The sequence below is a fragment of the Glycine max genome, chromosome 13 (genome assembly GCF_000004515.6).
Source record: "Glycine max cultivar Williams 82 chromosome 13, Glycine_max_v4.0, whole genome shotgun sequence".
NCBI classification, from domain to species: domain Eukaryota; kingdom Viridiplantae; phylum Streptophyta; class Magnoliopsida; order Fabales; family Fabaceae; genus Glycine; species Glycine max.
Window position 1 is genome coordinate 37,896,793 of NC_038249.2, and position 20,875 is coordinate 37,917,667.

A 20,875-nucleotide genomic window follows, 5' to 3' on the forward strand; every position below is an offset into this window, starting at 1 on the left:
AACGCTAATTTTTCTGTAACCAAAATATTGTTTTTTTCACTGTTCATATCATCATTCTTCCTCTAATTAATTTCTATACCAAACAATGCAACTAAAGAAGTTTGTTGCCTCTCTTTCTCTTTCACTCAAATCAAATGCACTCTAAAATTAACTCACCAACGCACATATGCATATACACATATATGAAACATATATTAATTAAGCATGAATTTAGCAATTATTTAAGTCCAACTCCTTGTATACTTTGTGACGGTTTTTGACCATTTAGCGAAAGATATCATTCCTCTCATATATATTTATTTATTTGTTTTGGTAGTGACAATGGAAGGGTTGTGTAGTAAGATGGGGGCAGACAAAGGTGAAGAGATGAAGCAGGTGCAAAATAGTAAGCTTCATAAAGAAGCAAGCCTATGACTTTGAAGTTTGAACATAATTGGTGCATACATTGAATCAGTCAAGCAAAAGCCATTTTTCATCTTTGTATAGTGCATGGCTTGTGAGTTGTGTGCTGTGACCCTTTTGCGTATAGATACTCTTCTTAGGAATCGTGAAGCAAGTTAACAACATAATAATAATCCTAAAAATTAATAATGGCACCATGGTCGGTTTCTGATTGTGCAAGGGAATGGAAAATTTTCTTTTATTGTCCTCTCAAAGTGGAATTGTGAACTGTGAAGAAAAAAAAAATGTTGCCTTGCTCCTTTTTAATTACTTGAACGCATGCATATAACTCGTGCCCTTCGACCCCAGATGCTTCTCTGGGACACATTTAAATTTTATATAATGCAAAAAAGTGTGGCTCATCATTCTAAACAGAGGCTTGAAGTACATTTTCAGGTTTATTGATGGAAAATAAATCAATGTAACACACGTCGGTAGGTGAGTTCAGAGAGTTTTAACTAATGCCGGGGTAACAATATGATGACGCTGAACCAATTTTTGGAGACTTTGCGCCAAATCTGGAAGACAAAATAAAGCTAAATGTTAATTTTTCATAATTTTATTGACTATTTATAGGTCATGACTTTGTCATTGCATCCAAGGAAGGCAATATCATTATATGACATATGTTGGACTTACGTATTCTTCAATATAGGCATGTGAGAACAGCTAAATTTGCAATGGAGTATCACTTTACCAATTAAATTATAATATGTATCGTATTTTCTTCTCTATCTCTCTGCCTCTTAATTGTTGCCATATAATCTGAATTTCACATGTCAAACAAAATAGTTTGTATATTTTTTTTTTTGGGTACAGAAAACAGTTTGTAGTTTAATAATTATGTATGAACACTAATAATATAATGGTTTGAATTAAATTTATAGGAGTTATTAGTTAATTCAACGGGAGCTAGTTAAACTTAATCTACAAGCGACTGAAGCCCTGGTCAAAGGATACGACCAAAGAAGGTTTGAAAACTAGCTAGGAGAGATCTTATCCTAACAAATTAATAATGCTATTTCTATAATATATTTTTTTCAACAATAACCACCCAAGGAGAGATCTCAATTACCAGGAACTATAAATAACCAAGACAATCAACTATCATTTCTAAACAATCAATTATCCTGTAGTCCAGTGACACAAAAAATTGATAATCATATCGATTATCGTAAGTAATAGAATTAATTATCATAGCCATTAATTCAATCAATCATCTCTGGCACTCTAGCAACACTTGTGTTTGAAATGAAAGGATTATTTTAGGTAAGTAAACTTAATAACAGGCGTGTGTCCGGTTTCCATGATATTTCTCACCATCGTGATGTATTTACATAAGTTACTTAATTTTAAATAATATTGTTGAAGTGTTTTTTAGTGAAACATATGATGTAGAATTACTTATATAAACATTATTATTTATATAAATAAATTATTGTTTAACAACATTATACCATAAATAATATATTTAAACATTCATTTTAATAATTTTAACACATTTTAAAATACTCGCAAAATTATAATAAACAATTTATATAAGAAATTATGTATTTTAAGATACTCTAATGCGACTTGAGGAGTGTTTTATAATTGATTGATCTCGATTGAACGTGAATCCCTTAACCTTCTTGAGTCATGCTTCATTTTTAGGAAAGTGTGAAATAAATGCTAATAAAATAGTAAACAAAAAACAAAAAAAAAAACCCACACGCATGCTAAATCTCACCGTGTATTTAAAAACACGATACTAACATGAAAAATCACATTCACTAAAAACAATATAAAAAATCATATTCACTAAAAATAATATAAAGTAGCTTCCGTGTATTTTATACTTTTTAAAATTTAAATATAGAGAGTATCATCCACATTTCAAAATTAGTTCCAAACACATACTCACCCATTTTAGCATGGCTATATACACAAATCACAATCGTTAACAAACATTAGGGTTCCAACAATATTTACCCATAAATTTAGCTCAGCAAGTATGTGATACGTTATCTAATTCTTTTTGTTGATGTCAAACCCGAAATCGTAGAAAAGTCAAACGCCATCAACCTAATTCAGCAATTGCTGCAAATTCTATGATCACTTAAACTTGCATCATTTTTTATCGCAAATCGTACTCTTGGTGAACCCCAATCACATTCACAACTCACAACCCATGACCACGCCTTATGTCATTAGACCAACCGAACCAATTCAACGGCTTTGATCCCACCAACCCCACCTTTCTCCGTTGCCCCACATCACTCATTGGTTTTAATTCTTAATTCAAATACCATTGAAAAATCTCATCATTAACTCTATGCTCAAGACTTGTTTGAAATGATTATTTTTGAGAAAAATAAATTTTGTTTTCATAAATTCTTTTGAAAAGTTAACAAAAAGTTATTATTTATTTTTTATAAATTAAACCAAATACCCAATAATTCATCTCTTTACATTTATATTTGATAACATTTAGTTGTTATGAACTGATTCAAAACGCATCTTAGGTGCAACTCTGAGTTCACTTAATTTTTAAGAAAAAAATTCCTTTAAAGTTCTTCCAATAAAATTTTAATAATAAGCCATTCTAAGTATAAAATAAATTAATTCAAATAAACTCTAAAACTTAATTTTCATGTTTATTCTTTTTTTTTACATTAAGGTAATAATTTTTTGTGTTTATTCTTTTTAATAATACGAACTACAATCGTTCTGAATTAAGTCATTGCTAGTTGTTTAAAAATCCAGCTCCAAAAGAATTTTGATTTTTGATACCTGGTTATGTTAAATATTTTTAAAAGAACACAATAATTTCACTTGATTCGAGTAAAATTGTTGATAAAATCATTAAAAGAATAGAAAGAAAAGAAACATAAAGTGAAAGATGGGATAAAGTCATAAAGAAAAGGATAGAAAGATCAAATAATTGCACAAATATTATTTTGTTTACTTATTGAAAAATGACGTAATAAAAGTTTAAAAATTGACAGCTTCTAGAGGAACTGCATTAGTTCACGAAAACCATGATGATGATGAATTGATGATGTGCGTGACACCATCCTATCATCATTAAGCGTGTTGTAGGCAACGGTGTCGTTTCACCTACAAACGTACAAAAAGCCAAACCCAAAAAGCAAATAAAAAAATTAGCCACTAATTAAAAATTATTATTTATGTTAGCCAAGCTCATCAATCCAATGTGCAAGTACACATCACAAATTCATAATATATATATATATATATATATATATATATATATATATATATATGTATGTAGTGCTCCTTCTCCATTTTCTATCTATCGTCAACGTTAGTGCTTTGTTTAGGTGAACTAATTCGGAGACCTTGCAAGACTTCATCAATGGCTGTCAAAGTTTATATTGTGTATGTTAGACCCTTTTTCTCTTATAATAATGGATTTTGTTATTTTAAGCTCTGTTTATCGTCTTCGTTAATTTCTGAGTTTGTACTGTCGTTGTCGTTAGTGTTTTTTTTTTTTGCTTCACTTTTATTTTTGTGCCGTGTTTTGTTATTTGTTCGATCAAGATAAGATTTTGTTTTCTGGGTTTTGTTCACTTCTTCAATGGGTTATCAAATTTCGAGCCTTTCGAAAGCCTAATTGAAGATCTGGGGGGTGTGGCAGTTTTCTTTGTTCAGATGCATTGTTGTTTTGACTGTGGTCTTCTATGTACTATGTGATGGAGAATTGGTTTGTTTTTGTTTGATCGTTGTGGGGAAGGAGTATTTTTTTTTTCTTTTGGAGTTGTTGGGAGAATGGTGTTGATGACACATAATCCCTTTTGTAAGTTTGTTGTTCTCTTTATGCGTTTTTTTTTGAATTGTTCTGCATTTTGTTTGGTAGTAATCAGAATCATCCTATGCAGAAAAGCTATTTTTCCTTAGTTTCCTTTACCTGATTATGAGTTGGATTTTTATTAAAAAAAATGGAAGATAATTGAATTAAGATGTTTATAGACTTGTTATGTAATTTGGCATCACAGCAACGATATTCATTTGTTTCAGATATACTGTGCTGATTTACCTCAAAGAGGAGAATATAATTTTGTGGTTTTTTCTAATAGACTTGGTGAAATTACAACTAAAATCTCAGATTTTGAAAAAAAAAAATGGCTATTGTTAAAGCATTGGTGTTTTACATTAGAATCAACATTATCTCAGTCATCAATCTTAGAAGTATGTTGATTAAAAAATGTGTAAATATTTCTTTTATTTACTATAATGAAAAATAGAAATCAGTTGAAGCACTGGTGCTAATGTCGGCATCACAATTGCTTTGTTAGTAAAATTTTTTAGTAGTTTCTTTTTTCTTTTCAATTTAGTATGCAAGCAATAAATAGTTTTTGTTGATGATATGATTCATCCTTTCTCTTGTGATACATCACATCAGACAAGATTTTGTTTATACAGTTGTAATATGTGTGAACACTGAACATCTCAAATTTGCTTATCTAAAGGCAGTATCAATTTTGTTATTTTCATTTGTAGGCAAGATGTAAAATTGAGTGAATGAATGAAAGTGAATAATTGTTCAGTATGGCTCTGGGGATCTCTAATTGCAATCTTAATGTATAAAACAATAGCTATTTGGTCTCACAGGTAATACTAAAGCAGTAGTTATTTATGGACATACGTCTACAGCAACAGAAATCTACATGAGATGTGTTTTTGGCTCTTTTGTTTCTTTACCTATCTAGCTGCTATTTTCATTATAAAATAAATATATCTATTTGAGATGAAAAAAAACAGAGAACATATTGACTTTTGTATTGTTCTGTAAGTTTTCTGAGATTAGTTTTATTCAGTAGTCACTTTGGTAATGATTGCTATCAAAGGGGACAAAGGATTGCTAGTGTAAAACAGTAAATTGATCTTCCAAAGTTTTGAACTTCTAAATATTTTTGTTGATGCCAACTGGTTAAGTTGGCACTTGATTTAGAATGAATGGAATAGAATTTAGGAAAGGAAACTAAAAAGTGTTTCTGTTTGATTTTCAAATCAACCAATTCCATTTCTTGCAAATATATTTACTACTGGTTATGTACTTATGTTTAATAGTTCATCAATATTGCATTGCGGTTCTCTAATCTTTTCAATGTTGAGTGAGGATGATAATTTTTTCTCTGCTGCACAGTCATTTAGGACCCTGCTCTATCTTCTAGCAGAGGTTTTGCTCTCATATTTTGGTTCTCATGGTTGGACTTTTGATCCCTTGTTTTGGTTCAGCCATGATGTATTTGTTAAAGGCCCTACTGTCCATATTTGCTAATTTCTTAGTGGCCTTACTTGTTACTTTTTTACAAGTTTAATTTCCATGGGCATGAGTGAATTCATGTCATAAGTTCCTATTCATGCAGCATGGGCAACAATGCAAGCAATGATGATAAGTAACTTTCATTGTGTCAGTTTTTAAACTGACACAATTTTGACTTCAAGGTCAACTAATTCAAGTGTTTGATTGTTGGTCAAAATTGGAAATCTTAGATTACACATATCAAGTTTCTACAAGTAATTTTGGGTGTTCAGACTTCGGAGGTTGATAACTGCTCTGTTTATAACGCATATGATCCATAAAAAATTATTGGCATATGTTGCAATTCTTTTTAATCTTATGCACTCTTGTTTTATATAATTCTAAAGGTAATTGTAACCTTTTGTGTTTATGCTTCTTGCCATTTGTTATGTTGATCAATTTCCTTTCTTTTTTATTGTCCCTAAGAATTTTGCTCAATTCCCCTTTCATGTCATCAATAAAGTTAATTGAACATGTTTTTGTTAGCTTTAATTACAAAATGTAGTTTTAACATTGCTTTGACAGGTACTACTCCATGTATGGGCATGTTGAGAAACTAGCAGAAGAAATAAAGAAAGGGGCTTCCTCTGTGGAAGGTGTTGAGGCCAAGTTATGGCAGGCATGTATTTATGTTTCATAATTTACATTTCTTGTGCATTCCATTATATCATAGCATGAAATTACAAATGGGAAGCAACATCAGTTCCAGAGCTAAGGCTAATTCCTCTGTAGAGCAAATAAATGCTTTTAAGAAAAAATAAAATAAAATAACTAGTATAATGTCTATTACACTATTATTTATGGTTTTCAAATCAACATTATTGTGCTTGCCTTCCAACTGCTACATGGTTAGTTTCAAATACTTTGTTGGCTAAATTCCTTCATTATCACCCCTTGCCCATGTACTTTCAGATAATTTGGGTGTGTTTGATTTCTATTTTCTAAAAATGTTTTTAGTTTTCAAAATGAAGCTAAACAGGTTTATTAAAACAATTGGTAGAAAGTAATGCAAGACACAGTGGAATTGAGGGAGAGGTTGAACAAGATGAAAAATAAAGAATGAGAAAACATCTCCCAGTTGTGTCTGTTTTTTGGTTTTTAAAACACTTGTTCTGAAAGCAATTTTCATATCTTAAAAATTTTGGATGAGAAAATGATTGCTGAGTCGTATGAAATTGTTCTTAGAAAACAATTTTTTAAAACCAAAAAGTGAGAAGGAAATCAAACATACCCTTTATTTTCTCTATACTAGTGCTATATAGCAGGAGGATCTTGCCTTCAATTTCCAAATAATTCTTGTGTGATAACTTTGGTATACTCTGTACTGTGTAGTCTCTTGGAGCAAAACTATGCTTCCAAATTCATTCTTGCTAAATTTGAGAAGAAATGTAAACATTTTTCTGTCAGTAAAGAAGATTGTAAACAATTATTTTCTTTTAATAGAACTTGCTAACGTTGTTGAACCTGGGAACAGGTACCTGAGACACTGCTGGATGAGGTGCTTGGTAAGATGAGTGCACCACCCAAGAGTGACGTACCAGTCATTACCCCCAATGAACTATCCGAGGCTGATGGCTTTGTATTCGGCTTCCCAACAAGGTTTGGAATGATGGCTGCTCAGTTTAAAGCCTTTCTAGATGCTACTGGAGGCTTATGGAGAGCACAACAGCTTGCAGGCAAGCCTGCTGGCCTCTTCTACAGCACCGGTTCACAAGGTGGTGGACAAGAGACTACAGCGTAAGGGCCCTCTATCGTAGTTCTTGGTTTCTTAATCCATTACCAAGATGAATCAAATATTAACATGTGGAATCCTTGACAGACTCACTGCTATCACTCAACTGGTTCATCATGGAATGATATTCGTTCCAATCGGTTACACATTCGGTGCCGGCATGTTTGAGATGGAGAAAGTGAAAGGTGGAAGTCCATATGGTGCTGGAACTTACGCCGGTGATGGCTCAAGACAGCCAAGTGAGCTTGAGTTACAACAAGCATTCCACCAAGGGAAGTACATTGCTGGCATCACAAAGAAGCTCAAGCAAGCTGCATAATGTTGCCTTGCCTTCATATTAGATCATACTATTATTATTAAACCATACCACAATATTGCTTGAAAATCATTGTCCAATTTTTAGACTTGAAATATATTGAGTTTTTTTTTCCTGTGCTTGCAAGTATTTTTTTTTTCTTTCTAATCTTGGTAAAGGAAATGCTTTGTATGAGTGTTACATGTTGCAGTGGATGTTGCAATTTGTTGAATGAGGAAAGTTTGTGTCTAGTCCTTTAGTGTTAGGCGGAAACAGTACTTGTTCCTATCTTTTGTATTGCCCCGTTAAGCACATAAACATTGCAACGACCAGTTTGAGTAGAGAATCGGCTTTATTATTCTCTCGTATATAATAAAGATGGCGTGTTTGAAGAAATTAATTTTGTTATACTTGTATATGTGTACAACAAATAATTTGTTCATGCACATTAGAAATTATTATTTAGTAGTATATAAATTGAGAAAATGTAAATCAAAGTTGCAGGTGTTTTAAATCGTTATCAGCTTACCGTTGTAGTCATATATTAAAATTGAAAGTTGAAACGGTGTCCAAAGCAAAGGGTAAGAAGAAATAAAGAAAAGGAATAAAATGAAAGCAAAGGAATAGAAAATGAGATAATATTTAAGTTTTTGGTAAAAAAAAAAATTACTTTTTTTTCTTCTCTTGTTTGAGTTAAAAGTAGAAGGAAAGAATGTATATTGAGTTTTTGTGAAGAAAATACACTTTTAAACGAACATGAGATGTGTTATCTGGAAAAGCTTCATAAATATTTTATTCATGAGCTTTAAATAGAGAGCAAAAGTGTAAAACAAAAATAACTAAATACTAACATTATCTTAATCTTAAAATCAAACTAATGACTTATTAAAATTAAATAATAAGATCATATCCTTATCTAAAAATTTAAAAATGATCAAATTTCCCAAAAACTAACTTATTCAAATTCAAATGAAAGATATTTAGATATATATTTTCAACATGCCTCGGCTACCACACTCCCAACGCATGTTGCAACCCAACAAATGGATGACTCAAGCCCAAAACACAGATTCTGCTCGAACATCGCTTACGCTCTCTTCACTCTCTTCAAGCATTTGTCCGTCCATAAAATATGAATCGTGCATGAACAATGGTCAGAGAGCGGAGGAACACCGTAATCTTATTTCATGTCTTCCCAAAGATCTAAAGTCAATTCCTTTCTAATTGTTCAAAGCTCCTAGTTCTTCACATCAAAGATATAAAGGAATAACTTGCGAGAAAGAAGGAAATAAATTATTTCTATAGGACCACTAGAAAATATTTCCCACCAAATTGAAATAAAAGAGGAGGGAAATTATCACTTTGGTTTTCATTTTTTTCAATTCTTAAAAAAATTATAATATAATTTTTATAAATAATAAATAATTTTTGTTAAGAAAAAATATCAGATTTAAATATTTTATTTTTTAGTTATTATAAAAATGTTCTTTTATATAATTCCCTTATTTATTTTCTCTATTTTCCATTCATCCAAACAAGTGGAGCTAAATTTTTTTACTTATTTTTTTTTATCTATCAAAACATTTTTTTCTATTTTATTTTTCCTCTATTTTTATCTTTTCTATTTTTTTCATATTTCTTTTCTCTCTGTTTCACTTCTAAATTCTTATCCAAGCGAAACATAATATAAAGAAAAATAATCCGTGTACATTTGGGTGATATTTGACACCTAAAGTGAGAAAGAGAAAAGAAAATAGGATAAAATATAAGTATAATAACTAGATGATATAATGTGATAAAAAAAAATTATAAATATTAATGAAATATTTGATATATAAGAGTTTTCATATCTCATTAATCTAATATAAAACCATATGGACGAAAGAAATTAAAGTCTCATCTTTTCAATTCAAACCAACGGAGTTCAAGTTATTTCAATTGTCATAGTTTTTATGTTGAGGTCTGCAGATAATCATACACCTCATTATTCTTTCATTTTTTTCATAACAAAATCAATACTCAATCTTTATTTTTCTTATATTCACGTGAAAAAAAAAGTTTTTTTTTATTTGTTTGATGTGTCTCTATCTATGCCAGGGCATAACACACTATTACGCCACAGCTTACAGTCTTTCATTTATAAATATCTTGTTGGTTTGGATTATATAGAGATAGATTAGCCTCCTTAAATTATTTAATGACAGTGATTGATGAGAATACGATGTGTAAATTAATTGGCACCATATCCCATCCTCCATCTCCATGTCTTACAGTTACAATTTAGTTGATTTCTTAATTTTTTACACTTTGTTACATAAAATAAAATAAAAGAATTATGCATTAATTTGATTGAAAGAAATAAAATATATAGGTGCTTATTGATTAGACAGTCCATGCAGGACAAATAATCAGTCATATATGGAAAGAAAATATTCTGATGAGAGAATAACATTGGTCTTCCTTTCACTTTGTTGTGAAAGAAATCCAGTGTGATTTACAGATTTTTCGTATTTTGGTCCACTTTTTCCTCTAATTTTTTCTCACTCCCTATCATTAGTATGCATCAATGGGTTTCTAATTCTGGCTTTGCAGCATCTTGTTCCATCATTTAATGACAAAAAGTGCCTGCCCTCTTATCTTTTCTCAGCTAGCCACGCTCATGAATTTCAGCAGCAAGTTAATTTTTATGGATTCCAATGGCACGGTCCTTTCCAAACGTGATGATGAACCTGACATTACACATGATGCGCAGAAAAACTGGGAATGGAATCTTTATAGAAGTTATAATATTATATACTTATATATAGTCTTAGCTTGTAATATGGTTACTGATAATTTTAAGCAGCTCAATGTTCTTCTCTTCTTTGCTTGTATAAATGTAATGCTGAACATGATAAAAGTTATGAGTGAAATAAAGTTAAGCACATACTTGTCTCTCGGGAGTTGTATAAGATAGCATAAAGAGAGAAATTAATTATGGAATCCTTATATAATTGGTATATGGGCTTGAACAATTTGATGATTTTATTCCTTCCCTTTTTTATCCATATGGACTTTGGTATCAATGACTTTTGTTGATTAGCAATCATTTATAGAATTATGCGACATAAACTGTTATAAACAATTAAACGAGTTTATTGTTATCGGTTAAAGAAAGAAAAAGGTGCCAAACTAGAAGTATTCCTGTTATTCCTTCATTGCAATTCCATAGGTGCCATGTGTCTAAATTAAATTATCCTTTTTTTTAGCAGTACATATTTTTAATATTTCATATCTTACAAAAATAATCTAATTTTATAGTTATCAGAATATTATGTTTTTAAATGTAAATGGAAAACAATAGTAAATATGTTTTTAATATTAAAAATGATAGATTCAGTAAAAAATATATACATTGAAAATGATAGATAATTTGTAAAAAAAATGATAAAACAACACTTATATAAAGATACAAAGAGTGCATAAATACAATAGAAATTACTCAGACGACATTTTTATGTTACTAAGTTGAAATTAGGGATCATGTAAAAGTTAATAATAGTTATGGAGATAAAATATATCAATTATTAATTTTAGTTAAAGAATATTAATACTAACATTTATGTAACTATCTAAATTTTGTTCAAAATATTGTCCTACTCAGCTGCTATCAGCTGGGTGCATAAAAATCACGACAATGAAATATGGTTCTCACCGCTGGGCCTGGTTCCTTTGTTATTCACTTCTAATCTCTTTCAAATTATATACCATAATGCCAAATGTTATCCACAAAACAATCTCCTTTTCTTAAATAAATAAGTTCAGGTGCTGAGATAGCAAAAAGGAGAAGCAAATGAATTATCACATATGACAATTCCTTAATGAAGACAAATTTTTAAGAAAGCAGTTAGGCTGGTACAGTAGTGTGGAGCCCCATGACAGGCTAGCTTAGCTAACATAATAATGATTATAATGCTTAGATGCTCCATCTTTGCATTAGTCTGTATTCAGATCTTGCTAGAGAAGGTGTAGAAAGTGAGATTTAGTAAAGTACTTCAAATAACAAGAGCGCCATCCACCTGGACCAGAACAAAATTGTTAGAAATGAAACCCTAAAAAAAGTTGCTATGTTTAAAGATATATATCAATCATGTAATTTCTTGATATGTAAAGTCATATATCTGTCAAAAATTAGTGACGATCTCTTATCGATGGATATATTCGTCAGAAATTACGGACGAACATAAAATTTCATCAGTTGATATTTATTATGAGTATTTTATCAGCAGATCTTGATTTGTCGAAAATTTGTTAAAAATATTAAATTATGAATAAATTTTGGAGGTTAGTGACATATTTGTGTAATTGGAAATACTTGTTTTTAGTTAATGGTATCTTATTAATTATCTTTTGTTGTGCTATTGTCAATGTTCTTGTTATTTTTTATTTGTTTTTTTCTTACCATAATACAAGAAAAGGAAGAATATCATTGAGTTATAAGTATCTTCATATATTAAAAAAATGATATTGTACCTTGGTAGTAGGACTTTTATATATAAAAATGTGCCGTGGTACACCATACTATATATGATAGATTAGCTAAACTAGGTGCCGGTTTGTTTGAAAGTTAGACGTATAATTGATTTTTATAAAATTAATTTTAAACTAATTTTAATTAGTTGTAGATTTTATATTAGAATTTGTACACAATGGAAAGGATTTTCATTATAAAAATAAAACAAGCACGCCCTCATCAATTAAGCTTTAGTGGTTATTCTAGGTAGAAAATGTCATTTCTCTTTAAACATAGCTAAGGTACATATATATTCATTTATATGTACGTTCATTTGAATATCTTGCGGGGTCGTCTTGATTTTTTTCAGAAAGAAGAAATAGACAATGACGGGCACGTAGGGTATTCAAAATGAGGACCTTATATGACCTAATCCAGAAGTCCTCATCAGAGGATATAAATATTCATGAATTTCCTCTTTTCTTTCTACACATACTTCCAATGGAAGGGCACCTATGTGGCCATTCGGTATAAAGCACAAAAGCATGTGAAAAAGCATCTACAAATATAAATATATTTCTAATTAATCTTTCTGTTAAATAAAACATTTATTTGAAAATTTTTGAAAACCCTAAAGGAGGAGCGTGGGCCACCTTCTGACTTCCACTTACTTATTCCAAAGACATAAACAAATAAAAAGTGCGGTTTCCAATCAAATGACGCATCCCTTCACTCACACTTCTATTCTATACTTCAATGATTCTCTCAAATTAAATTCTTTTTTCTCTAGAGATAAAGGTACGTAGTGCCAGCTCTATTCACAAATAGCAACAAGAAATTAATAAAGCTCCTTTATCTTGTGCTAACAACAATTTCTTCCTCTTGTTTAGTCTAGGAATTAGAAAGAACTTAACTTTCTCTATATATATTCAGCAATTTTATCACGCCTAATTAATCCCACTATTCTAAGCATAATTCTTCAATTATTACAACAACTTATTCTGCCCCCAATGGTCCCAATATTGCCCCAAACCCAGCATAATTCTGAATGTAGTTGGTCCAACTATGGCTATCTTTTGAACGGTCATTTCGCTTTCTTTCTCTTTCAAACACATTTTCCCCCATCTCTTTTAAATACATCTTTTCCACACCCCTGCAGAACTAACTACCTTTACATATTTATGTGGGCTTCCGTGTTCTCTTTCTGTTTCGCTTTTCTTTCATCATATCATTCCCAACTTGCAGGCCAGGTGTGTGATAAGGTACATGCATGTCCTAGCTAGCTACTTGCAGGGTATTGGTTCCGTGTCCCAATTCTCCATCCACTCCATTATTAGGATTAGGGTAAAATGTGTTTTAGCTTCTTTAATTTTCTTCAAAATTTGGTCCTTGTAATTTTTATAATAGATGAATTTCATCCCTTATCTTAGTACCATAGGTTTTATAAAGAAGACGAAATTCATCCATTATAAAATACAAAGACCAAAATATTTCTCTTATAAAATATGGACTAAACAATTTTGATAAAAAAAATTAAAGAACTAAAACACATTTTACCCTTAATATTATTGTTATCTAGAAGTTCCTCCGAATGTTGGTGTCCAAAAATCAACTGTGGTTTCATGAGTCACGGGAAATGTACTCGAAACAGGCACCAAGCATAGCCCTCGGCTTCTTAGATCCTGCTTTGGACCCTCAGCTTCCTTAGATTTGCCAGAATTCTGCAACAAAAGGCAAAAAAAAAAAACATTATAAATCGCTAAATTTGGAGAGAAAAAAGTTATCAGCATCAGTGCCTCCTGAGAATCAAATGTGCATCTTACTCCCTTTCCTATCTCTTTCCTTTTCCTTCTAATAAGAGTAATAAGTTTCACATTATTTTTTTCTTTGCACTCTTTTTCACTCCTTGTAACGTATATATGAAATCATTTGAAGAGGGAGGGAGAGATAAAAAGAATCTTTTACAATGAGTGCATTGTAGAAAAATATATCATATATTAATGATTCAACATTAGATTAGTTTCGATCCTTTGATATTTTTATTTAATGAAAATTAAATTATTAATACAAATATCATAGATTAATAACGAAAAATATAAGGGTCTACCCCCATTTTAGAGTGGATTTGGGAAGAAGAAAATATATGTGATAAATAACGAGATAAGAAAAAAAGTGAAACATATAGAAAAAATCAAATGCAAAATTAAATGGAATTAAACTAGATGTGTGTTTATAATTACTCGATTAACAATATTACTAGGTAATTTTATTAGTAATTGATATATAATTCATACATTAAATATTTAGTATAGTATTTCATATTATTGGTATAAAAAAATATATAATATGTATACAAATAATTTAATTTCCATTAAACAATAAACTGAGGAATTCTTATTGCTAACACTTATTGTGGGCTAATAAATGATTTTGTAATACAGTGAGAAAAAAATGACGTGAAAATGTCAGGATTCTAACTGAAACGTAGTAAAAAAGAAAAGTGATACATCTAGGAGAGGAAGTATTGCTATTTGAAAGAGAAAAGCATTTTGTTCAATACTATGATTAAAGAAACGAAGAAAGAAATGGAAGATTTAATTGCAGTATCTTTATGTACGAATGGTACCTGTTGAATCTGCATTGGAGCTCCACTTTTCATATACGGGGTACTTAAAGCCTGTTGAAAAAGAAGGGAAAATATATATATATATATATATATATATAAGATGAAAATTTTGCCATTATTTTTAATTGTTTTTTTTATATAAGAATATCTTAATGGGTAATGGGACTTACAGTGACCTGTTCGTGGAGGAATTTGATGTATTCAATGGCTTCAGAGAGCACTGAGGCTGTATCAGTCTGACACAATACACAAAAGATAGATTTTTAATCTTTTATCAATAATTAACCAGCATTATTATCAAAATTGCTATGATCATTTTTTTTTCTTATCCCCACTTATTATATGACATAAATTCACAAGTGAAATGATCATTCACTTAATAGGTTGTAGATGATTTTATTGGAAGGCCACCTTTCCGAAAGGCGACACCAATTGTTGGAGTGCAGTGATTCTGTCCCCCATCTTCTCTTTTCTCACCTAAGAGGGCAAGAAAGCAGAATTACAAGCTCACATCCATGTTTATGGATTCAAAGGAAAGAAAAAAATAAATAAAGATAAATAAAATAAAAGTTTAAAGAACTAGCTTTCCCTTCTTGTTAAAAGGCTACTTGCACTTATTGTACCTTAAAAGCTGGCAAAGGAGATGGTGATTCGTTACGGGTTCTTTTGGGTGCTGGCTCATTCCCACTTTTCTTTACCACGGTACCTGACTCCCTAACTTCTGATATATTCTGCAAAATTAATTAAAACTATAACTATGTGAATTAATTAAAAACTTTACACCCCATCAAACCCTAATTAATAACATAATATACTAGTACTATATATAATTAATATGGTTTTATAGATTATTTTTTATAATTCATTAATTTTGTCAAAAAGACTCATCTCCATTAAAAAATCTGATTAACTTATATGAAGTCTTTCCTCCTATGGATTCTATAGAATCTATACACTCTTATCAATGTATTTTACAACTTTGTATGCGTATGATATATGGTATATGTAAAATATGTTCTCAGGTTGTGTAATAGTATAGTAATAGTACCTTTGACTGTACTTCAAAATTTGGCGTAGAGAAAGGGGGTTGCAATGAGGGGAAGAAGCTGGGGCGAACATCTTTGTTGTTTGCAGCCTCAGAATCATTCCAAAAGGTTGCGTTGTTAGTGAAATGCAACTGGTTATTGGGTGGTTGTTTTGGAGGTGAAGCTCTCAAGAATTGAGGAACTTTGGACCAAGAAGGAACCAACTCATTAGAGTTCAACCCATAGCTTGTTGTTTGGTATGGAAAACTCATAGGTTGTTGTTGTTGGGGTTGGTTATTGTGATCAGGTCCCAATAGTCCTTGCAAGATTGAAGGGGTCCCATATAAGGCTGAAGAATCAATCTGAAAGTTAGAAGAGGGTAACCCTTGGCTTGTCACTGTGCTGTCCCCAGAGCTATATTGAGGACTAAACTGGCTTTGATCCAAAGAGAAGCCACCACCACCCCTATTATTCACTTGCTTGAACTCATTGGTTGAAGACTCTGAAGAGAACATCTTCTCTGACCTCCATTGAACTTGTTGAGACAACCCCATATTCCCAGTTTCTTGCTGAAAATTGGTCCTTGATGAGCTCAAATTCTCTTGCAGCATCGACCGGAAACTGTTCTCCGTACCCTTCTCTCCTCTTCTATCACCATCAAAACAAACACAAGAAAAACTAGTCAGAACCTAATCCCATGAAGATTGATCAACTATTTACTCTATTGTATCATGCTGAATTGCAAAGTTATCAAAAAAAAATCTCAACAATAAAAGGCTTTCCTAATGTTTGTCTTACATACATAGATCATACGATATTATTCGAACACAGAAAGACTAGATTTTTAGAAATATTATGTATAAGGGTTATCAAAGAAAAACAAAAGAGATCAAAATATCTTCTTTTTCTCTTTCTTTTTTTTTTTTTGTGGGTTGTTTGATTGTGTTTGACTTGACACAAATTGCATGCACTTACAACAAAGATGCTTGATTCCAATCCATGGTCTGGGAAGAAAGGCCTAGCCCCATCATATGCAAGTTGGGGTCAGTTGAAGTGGCAGAATCTGGTTGCTGAAGCTTATTATTCTGTGTGTCATGGAAAACCACAGAAGAAGAATCCATGGAAGACCTTGGCTTCATGTCTGCCATATCAGAACCTTGTTGCCAACCAAAGTTGTTGCCTATGTTGGTGATGGCTGAGGAAGATGACTGTGATGCTCCGCTCTCATACCTCACGCTTCTTGCTGTTTCCCACCAGTTCCCACTTGCTTGAAATTGATCATTATCTGCCATAGTTGTTGTTGATGATGATAAATCCAACAAATTTTGTAGTAATTTGCTTCTGCCTCCACTATATATGTGTGTGTTAAATGATAAACAAAAAAAACTAAACTATGATATGCTATATGTGATATTTTGGTGCATCAGATTCTTGTTCAATTGTGTGTGACTATGTGTGTTGTGTTGTGAGGGTTGAGTTTTGAGAAAAAAACAAATGAATGAAAAACGGTTCGCTGCTTCTCAGTATTTATATTGTTGGCAGCTGAAGAGAGAAAAAAACTCATCAATGGAATGAATGAGAAGAGTAACCGACTAACCGGATTATGGTTGACACTTTGATAATTCAAAGGGGTCATTGATAAGACATTGGAATTTTGATTAAAGGTTCAGTTTTTTCAAATCGAATTTGGCTTATTTCTTTATCTTATTATTATTATTATATATTTTATTTTATAGCAGTAGGTCTTTTCCTTTTTTATTTTTTATTTTTCCAGTTGTTGATGGCTGTCTCTAAAGTCTATATATTTCCAATAATATTGAAATTTTATTGAAAATGACAGAACCTTTAAAGGTTAAATACTAGTACAAATAAAATAATATAAAAAAAGTTAAGGAGTTCTATGTTTGATCAGTTGATCCCTACCTTAAATATTCCCTTCTCTTGGAACGTAAAAATTAACTTTCGTTTTCGTAAACTTCTCTTTTGGATTAAAAAAATTGGCATTAATTAATTAAATTTTCAATGAAGAATTTACTTAAAACGATTTATTAACATTAACTTTCTGAATTCATTTTAAGTGACTATCAATGAAAATTTTATTGAGTATAAAAGTATAATAAATACTTGTTTTCTGGTAAGAGTCTTTTATTTTTAATTGATTAAAACTATTCACAAGAATTAATTTTGACAAAACTATTAAAAAATGGAAAATAAATAATTAATAGACATATTAAAAGAGTAAACAATAATTAAATAAGCGCAATCAATCAAATAAGAGAAAATATTTACACTACATGAAAAACATAAATAATTAATTCATGTAGTAAATTTCTAATATTTTTCTTTAGCTAGAACGGCGAGCTTTTTGTGGGAGAAAAAATCCCTATTAAAAGAGCAAAGATAATCTCAATAATATATTGTGAATGTTTTGTACCTGAAAAAGATCAATGTCCACAATAAAAAATATGCGTAGTTAAAACTAAAACAAATACTTTGTCCCAAAAAAATGTTTGATTGTTTATCTTTTTTTATTAATTTACCTATATGTTAAAAGTTTAATAAAATAGCTAGTACTTTACTTTTGCAAATAATTGGATAAAAAAGCATGTATTATTGGACTGGCCTGGCTCATTCCAGGTTGCCTCTTCTAGGATTCTATAGAAGCTTTGCTTCCTTTAACTATTTTTGCTGAGTAAGGTTCCGTTTTTTCCCCCAAGGATTCTATTCATTGTACTTTATGCATCATCGTGTTATTAACTTTTTGTCAAACCAGTTCTCCAAATTAAATTTTATATATATAGTCACGATGGATTTGTAAAAAAAACGATTAATTTACTCATTTAAAGGTATAAATACTTTTTAATTATAATATTTACTTTTATAGAGGACTAAAATGATAATACAAGAAAATCTTTAAAAAAAATTAATGTGATAATGAATTTAAATTTTAAAAATATAATTTAAAGACAACTTTAATAACAATATTTTTTATAAAAAAGGTAAATAATAGTGCATGAAATTTTAAGATATTACTTTTAGAATTTACTCTAACTTTTTATTCATGCACATATAGTTTAGATTAAATTACTCATTTGATCTCTATAATTTTTACTTTTTTAGTTTATAGTTTGAAAGTAATTTTTTTAATTCCTATAATTTATATTTTAATTCTCTTTTAGTCTCTCTAGTTTTGAAAGTAATTTTTTTAATCCATATAGTTTCATGATTTTTATTTTTTTAGTCTCTATAGTATTCAAATTACCGAAACTAAAATAGTATTAAAATGTAAACTATAGAAATTAAAAAGAATAATTCTAAACTACAGAGACTAAAAAGAAAATTAGAATATAAATTATAGAGATCAAAAAGATCACTTTTAAATTATAAAGACTAAAAATGTAAAAATCATGAAACTATAACTATCAAATGAGTAATTTAACTTATAATTTATAACAAAAAAAAAAAGCTAGTATATAGCTATTTGACAGTGTGATGGGCTTTGTTCAGTTGTTCTTTACTTCTTTTGGCAAAATCAAATTACATTATTTACATTGCCAAACAAAAGAAACTAAAAAGAAAAAGGTGAAGACGCGCTTGCCAATCATTATTTTCTGCAATGCTAGCCACTTTTTTTCTTCCTTTGTTTTTCCCCCCTTAATAGCTAAGCGTCGTTGTTATGCATTTCGGTAACGGTAATCATATACATACATAAACGATACCTTTTGCTATTATATGTTTCAAATTTGTAGGATTTTTTAAATCTTAGTGAAAATATAAAAAAGATCAATGAGTTCACATTTTATCATCTATATATCAATATAAAACACTGGTAGAGTTTTATAATTAAGAATAAGATCCTCATATATTTGAGCCGTATAATAACTGGAAAAAAACTACATTAATTTGAATACTCGGTCAGCGTCAATAACAATATATACAGACATGGATTAACATTGCAAGTGCATTGCAATGTAGAAAATAAGCAAAACAGACACTCTAAATAAACTAGCTAAGTTTGCTGATTATTAGGTATAAAAATGCAGCTTGTGTGAAAAATAAAATCCATTGACCTAATCAATGAGATCAGAGTTGGCTAAAGTAGGGGTTATGAACATAAATTAAAAATAAAGGTCTTCAATGTAATATTTATTAGTGAATCGGCACTAAGTCATTTATAAGTATGCGTATAAATAGTTTGGCCTGTGTACGTCTTACTTTAATCATAAAATTAGTCAACTTCTTTTTTTCTTTTTCACAAACCTAATTTTTCACCATTTAAAATATAAAAAAATACATTGACCTATAAAGTTTGTGACATGATGACCTAATTGAACACCCGGTAATCATGAAAACAGGTCAGCTTCATTATATGCTTAAACAGCTTTGGCTTGTTTTCCTAATGCAAAGAACATGTTTAAGCACGACATATTACTTGATAAAGATATCTATTAAGTCTAACATATCCCTTTTTGAAAATTTAACCAGCGTAACAGTGTATATACTGCATTAAGGTCAGTACATATACGCGTTGACCAAACCCAATTCTTCAATTAGATAATTATATCAGAACATCATTACATAAAAGAAAATTCACTTCAGGGTCTAAAGCTAAGCTTGGACGACAAAAGGTTAAGGGTCGTTTCAAACGATTGATGGATATAATTGGAGCTTGAAGGGTGCTGCTTACGTCTTGCGGTATTGCTGGATATCTACTGGGTTAATTTGATCGAGTGGGTGCCGTGGAGTAGAGGTGGTGAAATCTTTAATTAAAGTTTTTTTCTAAAGATTTTTTTTTCAATAAAAAATTAAAGTTTCTTTTACATAATTAATATATATTTAATTACATATAAAAAATAAATTTTAATAAACATAATTACCATTATTTTTTCATTCAAAATTAGTGTGTAAAATTGATTTTAAGCAAATAATTATTCATTTTTTATTTATTATCTTTTC

At 30.2% G+C, this 20,875-nt stretch overlaps 2 protein-coding genes across 9 annotated transcripts; one reads left to right on the forward strand and one right to left on the reverse strand.

Annotated features, from left to right (window-relative positions):
- The first annotated feature begins 3,653 nt into the window (after positions 1 to 3,653).
- On the forward strand, positions 3,654 to 8,172 carry LOC100305601 (putative flavodoxin-like quinone reductase). 3 transcript variants are annotated; one of them, NM_001250811.2, is made up of 4 exons: positions 3,654 to 3,822; positions 6,275 to 6,368; positions 7,224 to 7,486; positions 7,569 to 8,116. In NM_001250811.2, the coding sequence occupies exons 1-4, from the start codon at positions 3,800 to 3,802 to the stop codon at positions 7,798 to 7,800; spliced, it is 612 nt and encodes a 203-aa protein (NP_001237740.2). In that variant the 5' UTR covers positions 3,654 to 3,799; the 3' UTR covers positions 7,801 to 8,116. The 3 variants fall into 3 exon arrangements, with proteins under 3 accessions (NP_001237740.2, XP_006593333.1, XP_040863677.1); XM_006593270.4 differs by lacking the exon at positions 3,654 to 3,822 and adding an exon at positions 3,851 to 4,240 and having other exon boundaries at positions 7,569 to 8,172; XM_041007743.1 differs by lacking the exon at positions 3,654 to 3,822 and adding an exon at positions 4,303 to 5,055 and having other exon boundaries at positions 7,569 to 8,172.
- A 3,328-nt stretch (positions 8,173 to 11,500) lies between these two features.
- Positions 11,501 to 17,602, reverse strand: LOC100778697 (transcription factor bHLH123). 6 transcript variants are annotated; one of them, XM_041008419.1, is made up of 8 exons: positions 16,895 to 17,602; positions 15,943 to 16,567; positions 15,518 to 15,625; positions 15,306 to 15,371; positions 15,065 to 15,130; positions 14,895 to 14,945; positions 13,826 to 13,989; positions 11,501 to 11,834 (listed from the first exon to the last, which is right to left on the reverse strand). In XM_041008419.1, exons 1-7 carry the CDS (start codon positions 17,209 to 17,211, stop codon positions 13,840 to 13,842), a joined length of 1,383 nt encoding a protein of 460 aa, XP_040864353.1. In that variant the 5' UTR covers positions 17,212 to 17,602; the 3' UTR covers positions 11,501 to 11,834; positions 13,826 to 13,839. The 6 variants fall into 6 exon arrangements, with proteins under 6 accessions (XP_040864353.1, XP_040864354.1, XP_040864355.1 ...); XM_041008420.1 differs by lacking the exon at positions 11,501 to 11,834 and having other exon boundaries at positions 12,858 to 13,989; positions 15,943 to 16,564; positions 16,895 to 17,540; XM_041008421.1 differs by lacking the exon at positions 11,501 to 11,834 and having other exon boundaries at positions 12,858 to 13,989; positions 15,071 to 15,130; positions 16,895 to 17,539.
- Between the last annotated feature and the right edge of the window lie 3,273 nt (positions 17,603 to 20,875).

What these genes read in the sequence shown, in the direction of transcription:
- LOC100305601 (XM_041007743.1), top strand. Translation starts at nt 4,970, where the DNA reads ATGAAAGTGAATAATTGTTCAGTATGGCTCTGGGGATCTCTAATTGCA. An exon ending in ATAGCTATTTGGTCTCACAG is followed by an intron (nt 5,056 to 6,274) that starts GTAATACTAAAG and finishes TTGCTTTGACAG; the next exon opens with GTACTACTCCATGTATGGGC. An exon ending in TTGAGGCCAAGTTATGGCAG is followed by an intron (nt 6,369 to 7,223) that starts GCATGTATTTAT and finishes ACCTGGGAACAG; the next exon opens with GTACCTGAGACACTGCTGGA.
- LOC100778697 (XM_041008419.1), bottom strand. Translation starts at nt 17,211, where the DNA reads ATGGCAGATAATGATCAATTTCAAGCAAGTGGGAACTGGTGGGAAACA. An exon ending in TGGAATCAAGCATCTTTGTT is followed by an intron (nt 16,568 to 16,894) that starts GTAAGTGCATGC and finishes TGATGGTGATAG; the next exon opens with AAGAGGAGAGAAGGGTACGG. An exon ending in ATTTTGAAGTACAGTCAAAG is followed by an intron (nt 15,626 to 15,942) that starts GTACTATTACTA and finishes TTAATTTTGCAG; the next exon opens with AATATATCAGAAGTTAGGGA.